The 6,157-nt window shown below is 38.3% G+C and overlaps 1 protein-coding gene across 1 annotated transcript; it reads right to left on the bottom strand.

Moving 5' to 3' along the window:
• Window positions 1–113: 113 nt before the first annotated feature.
• tmbim4 (transmembrane BAX inhibitor motif containing 4) lies at window positions 114–5,407 on the bottom strand. Its single transcript, XM_034217709.1, has 7 exons — window positions 5,204–5,407; window positions 4,111–4,219; window positions 3,143–3,248; window positions 2,911–2,944; window positions 2,702–2,819; window positions 2,555–2,600; window positions 114–1,610 (listed from the first exon to the last, which is right to left on the bottom strand). The coding sequence occupies exons 1-7, from the start codon at window positions 5,292–5,294 to the stop codon at window positions 1,404–1,406; spliced, it is 711 nt and encodes a 236-aa protein (XP_034073600.1). The 5' UTR covers window positions 5,295–5,407; the 3' UTR covers window positions 114–1,403.
• Window positions 5,408–6,157: the final 750 nt, after the last annotated feature.

Below are 6,157 nucleotides of genomic sequence, written 5' to 3'. Positions count from 1 at the left end.
TTAAAAAAGTGACTAAAGTCATAATTCAATCATTTGTTTTGTTGTTTGGTAGGACACCCTTTGAATGTATAGCTAAAAGATGGCCAAGCAGAACTCAAGACAAAATACAAAAATAGATGGAAACAAATCAATTTATTTAACACCGCTCGGATACTTTTCCCGTCTGGAAAATATGGCACTCTTTATTTTCACATCACTGTGACAACTCCATAAAGAATGCTTAACAGCAGAGTATTAAGCAGTTAAAGTGCAATAAGAGATCAGTAATGCATTTTAAACCAGTACACCATGACAGAAAGACATAAATCTGCTGTTAGTCCAGTAAAAAACTAATAGGTGATAACATCTCAATCAAGACATGCACAACTGTAGTTTGGAACATCATTCATATAACAGTTTATCTTCATAATATTGATCTGTTACCCAATTCTGGAGAATACATGGAGGAACAGAATTGTGTAGAATCTCTAAATCTCAGATTTGTCTCTTTACTAAATACAGTACTAAACTGTACACTGTTACATTTACAATATTAAATATGTACAAAGATTAATTAATAAACCCAGGAATGCACTTTAGTAAACTGAATATAGAATGTGTCATCTTCTTACTGAATATGTAACAACATTATAAAATAGTCGTAAATTAAGTTCGAGAAAATATGTAATGATAGACGTAAAACCCCACTATAATACCTACTTATGGAAAAGAAATTCACTCTAAATGTGTTACGGTGTCCACTAATGCCCCATATGAGAACATATTTTTCTATCAACTGTGATCCGTTCTTACAGCAGAAAACCTTTCCAGGTCAGGGCATATGTGTCACAATTCAAGTATAGTATATAATATATATCTCAATATTTCAAAAGAAAAGCCTGGTGATACAATATATTAATCCTATTATCAACAAACCCCATGAAAAAGATAAATCTAACATTGGCTTTCTCTGTGCAATATAGGTGCATTGTACTTAAACTATTAATCCGCCACTGAAAATGGTGGCTAAATAATGTAATATTTCCTCCTGTTTGAGTAACTCTTGCTGAATTGAATAGTGTTAAAACTCTAAGTGAGCTGCAAATAGGCCAGGTGGGGGTACTAGTGGGCTTTATATCAAATTAGGTAATGCAGATTTAAGCTCCCTTGTGTACATTTTGGTTGCAGACGGAACAAAACTTCACTCATATAGATCTACTTAACTGAATACAAACAGCCCGATTAGCTATAGTAAGACAAATATAGGTATGTAATGCAGACGCCTGCAAATAATTCACCAAGCACAGACAGGTTCCCTCTTTAAAATCAAATGTTTGGTCAACTTAATGAGAGAAAGTTACATAAACACAATCACATAACAGGCATATCTGTGGGTTTCCAGTGAGCTGGGTAAAGTGCACTTTTCAGTGTTTCTTCATAGAATCCAGGAGACGCAGGATGTGCAGGAACAGGTTGACGATGTCCAGGTAGAGGTTGATGGAGGCCAGGATGTGCTCCTCTGGGGAGAGCTGCTTCATCAGCATGTGGGTGTCGTAGATGATGAAGCCACAGAAGACCAGAGCGCCGGCTCCAGCCATGATCAGCTCTGTGCTGTCGCTGTGGAAGAAGAACTGCAGGGAGCACAGAGTCAGCATGAAGAGGGGGAGCAAGATGGACAGTGTTCTTCAGTATATGACCAAGTATTTGGACTACCCTGATCCACAGCTTCCACTCTTAGGCTGGACAATTAATAAAATATGGTAGCAAAGTTGACAAAGTCATGGTTCTAATCTCTTTTTGTTTTCCAATGCAGACAGTACCCAAGCAGTGTTGGTGGGATTCTAAGCTAAACACCCAGCGGAAAACTTTGATGAAGTAAAGGCTTAATCAGGCCTGACTAACCATGCAAAAAACTCCAATGTTGTTGAAACGTAGCAAAGATTGGTCATGTGGACACAGTTTGGCTCTAGTCAACATGATACGAGACATAGTATAGCTAAATGTAAATACTGTGACAAATAGAGGGTGTCAGCTTCCTCTGTAGTGTGTGGCGGATGTGCGGGAAAGAGGCGACGTTGTGGCGCTCAGGTCAGGTGTGCAGATTAAATTACGTTGCATTAACAGTAGTGAAAGTAGCAGTGCAAGTGCAGTAGGAGGTTTTTCAGAGGCCAAGTGCTACTAAAACAACAACCCTTTATTTATTTTTTTAACAGCAGCTGATTTGGGATCTTTTATTCAAGATGTAGAATACTGAATGTGTATCCTATTTGGTGTCTGTTTTTGAGGCTCATTTGTATCTCCATATTCACAAAGAGGTGTCAATCTAAACTAAAATAGGCCTTTGTTATAGTTTCTGTGTATCTATATTTGTTCCTATTTTTCTCCTGTTTCTTTCGGAAGCTTTTTCTCTCTACTTGCTTATTTATTTCCCTCTGTTGGATCATACTATACTTTAGCAACATGCCCACTGCTTCACAACTCCCTCAGTGCATTATTCTTTCTGAATGCAAGCTTCTTCTTTGTCTCCTTTTTAATTGTTTTAATACTAAATAGATTACAAATTGATGTCACTTACCCTCATGAAGCTTGCAATGATAAGAATCCACAGGCAGGCGAACAGTCTGTAAGGAAGAGAACAGATCAGACACTGTAACTCAGGTGGTGGCTCCCTCTTGAGGAGGGATACTGAAGCTAAAACAACCGAGCAGCAGCCGTGACTCACCCTGCGCCCATTTTGCTGAAGTCTCTCTTGGACTGGAAGGTGTAAACGGTCAGTCCAGCAAACACGGCACATGTCAGGCACAAGGCTTGCAGAACAATGGAGTATTCATAGAAGGTCACTGTGGAGAAGAAAACTCTGCTATCAAACTATCTCAAAACAGGCTAAAAAGATGGAAACTGACAGAATCATCAAATAAATATCAAACTTACCAGCTGTGGCCACAGAAACAGCTTCCAGCAGAGTCTGAAAACAAGACACAATAGGTGAAACTCACAAGCTAACCAAAGCCATAATTACAAGCTACCGTAAAGATTAATGTCAATCAGCAGCTAATCTATTATAACTAAACGTTTAAATACATGATAGGGTTGTATACACAGTGTACAGAAATAAAACAATGAACTACTAAAGACTGGAATTTATTAAAAAGAAAAGGCTTACAAACACAGCCAGCAGGTAGAGGTTGACTGGATGTTTGTGTCTGTACACGGCCAGGGCCACCAGTATAACCAGAGAGCCCAGAGCCGAAACCAGAACCACAGCAGGACTGGGGAGGAAACCAAGTCACAGTCAGAAATACACAAGCTTCATGCAAACACTGCGAGATAAACATTATGAATTTAAACCTACTGTTAAGGGATGACAGGACAGCACAAGTCATGTGTGATATAAATGGCAGTAACTAAGGGAATATGTTTTTTGTGATCAGCGCTAAATTCACCTTTAGCATGTACCAGGTCTGCTCTTGAATATTGTTGTATAATAGCCTACTTAGCAACTAATGTGCATTGTTGCCAGTTTTCACTGTCACCAGAACAATAATAACAATAGTTTTCTCCCAAGATTATGTGAAATATAGCAAACAAATAAATATTCACTTTTGTGGCAAATACAATACGGATACAGACATTCATGGAAGAAAAGCCCATGGTTCCCTGTAACGGAGGTGATCTCTGGGGCCATAGATCTCGGCCTCCGTTACGAATTCTGTAGCTTCGTTGGTGGCGAAATGTATGTCGTGTGTTTGCTGGTTTTATTCTGAAAAGTGTTCCCCTTCCCCCATGTCTGTTACGGGTGATTGTGTTCACCTGGTGCCCTGTGTTGTCTTCCCCCCCCACCTGTGTCTAATTGTTGATTAGTATGTGTGTATTTAGGCTCTGTTGCCCTGTCTGTTTTGGGGAGGTAGTGTGTGTGAGATCCTTGTGGCTGGTGACTGTGCTCACAAAAACAGCAAGATTGAGGCTGTGTCCTGGGATCGAGTTTAATAAATGCCCACACCAGGTTATATTTTTGGACGCTCTGCCTCCTTGCTTGGTCGGGCCGCTCAATTGTCAGCTTCACATTCCCTAATCTTTCATGGGCCATGAATCCATCATTTTTCATCTTGACGTATAACAGACCATCCTCACCTGGTGTGGACAAAGTCCTTGATGGGTTGACAGAACATGAAGAGGGCAGAGGTGGCTGTGGTCAGGATGATCTGCAGACTCAGCAGGGTGTACACCTTCCTCAGGAAGTCTGATCAACAAACACAGCAAGTTAGACGCAGTAATACAGAACCACACTCAATATTTGAAACCAGAAACAACTGCTTGTGTGTGAGAAAATACCACCAGGTGTGAACCACTATTAACAGCTGGATATGTTTTTAGACCTGTAAGAAGGTGGTCATGTCAATGTTGGTAACGTGTGGTTCCTTCAAGCCAACAACATTATATTCTACTTATCTTCCTTTTTAACAAAGCCTTTAGTTAGAGTTGATTTCAGATTATTCCCTATGTTCATCCTCCTGGTTCCTACATTTAATGGTATTTTATAGTCTTTATTGTCTTTTGTTATTAATAAATTGTATTTGTATTTTACACTCCATCTTGTCTTTTTTTATTTTCCTGTAATGTTATAGCTTACGATGTTTGTTTATGCAAAGTTCACTGAGACAAACGTGTGTTGATAGTGGGCTATATCAATTACCTTTGATTTGATAAACGTTGATTAATGCTAACAACAGTCACTGTAATGGTTTTGCTAATCATAAGCAAACATTATACAAAGAGATTATATTTGGAACATTGTTCATTACAGAAGCATGTTAAAACAAAGGCATTGCACATCATTTTTAAAATAAAGAGTAGATAATAGAAAATAAAACGGAACTAAAATGTCAAATATATACAAGCTGACCATGGAAAATAAAAATCTGTAGACTGACTGACAAATAAACACTATGAAGGGCAAAATGACTAGCTAGTAGTAGGGTATTATTTACATTCAGTGTGCAAGGAATGGCATATAAATTAAATATAAATGTTCAGTGTGAAGAAGATAACCAGAGTTTTTTTTGCTAAAAACGTGCAGACTGTTTGGATCCAGATGTTATATAAGGTTGTTACCATAGCTATAATACAGAAGAACTGTATATTTCCACAGTACGTAGTGTAAGCTATCATTAGCTGGCGAGGCTAGGTGCTGTAAACACCACGGCCCAAACATTAAATCCCTTACCCATCCGTATCTGGACACTGGCTGTTGCGACATTCGTGCCATAGTTGAAGTCGTCTTCAATAGACGTCCTGGGGTATTTTTCAGTACTCATGATATCACCCTAATGTTTTCTCAGCTAGAAAAATAAATGTAGTTGATGTGGCTTCAGGAGAAGAGAAGACGGAAACACTGGCGTTAAACAGCATGCGCCGGGGTGACGTCACCAAACTGAGTAAAAAAAGTCAAGCGCTTTTTGTTCAACAAACTTTATTGAACATTTACAATGAACAATGCTGTAAAGCGGATTGTTGATAATATTACACAGTTTGAGGTTGGGCAACACAGACAGAACACATTACATTACATTCAATGTCAATGTCAATGATTATTAATTGTTTTACGGAATACAGTGTGACTCCAAACAGGCTTTACCACTCAGCAGGGTGAGATGTGACTTAGATAAGATAAGGGCCTTGTTCCAAATACAACAACCTCTGCAATAAAAAAAACATGGCAATACTAGCACCTTAACACATTATGGAGAGTCAAATAACCCTTACAAAATAAAACAAAGCTTCATTTTACAAAAATCCCAAGAAAACGTCAAGGCACTTTTACTTGAAAAGATTAAAACTCCTTTACTGATTATGTATTGTTATTAACAATTAAGATGTTGAGTTGCTTGTGGTTTGATATTGGTGTGTATCTTAAACAAACACATTTTGATTCAGAGAAGCACTCATATCCAAATATTTTGTAATGCTTAATTTCAGTTTCTTTTTTGTCATTACCTGTCATTGAAGAATTCACGTGGCAGGGGAAAACCAAAACCATAAAAACACATTACAACGCGTGAAATAACAAGTTGAAAATGCTCAGAAAAAGAGCCCTACTTCTTTCACTTATTCAAAAAGAGGTTGTTTAAAGAGAGTGGGTTAAGTTATAGGGCTCAGGGTACTGATGATTTGAGTTATG

This window comes from Gymnodraco acuticeps, unplaced genomic scaffold (genome assembly GCF_902827175.1).
Source record: "Gymnodraco acuticeps unplaced genomic scaffold, fGymAcu1.1, whole genome shotgun sequence".
NCBI classification, from domain to species: Eukaryota; Metazoa; Chordata; class Actinopteri; order Perciformes; family Bathydraconidae; genus Gymnodraco; species Gymnodraco acuticeps.
Note: the sequence above shows the minus strand (reverse complement) of the source record. Positions and strands in the feature narration are given on the sequence as shown.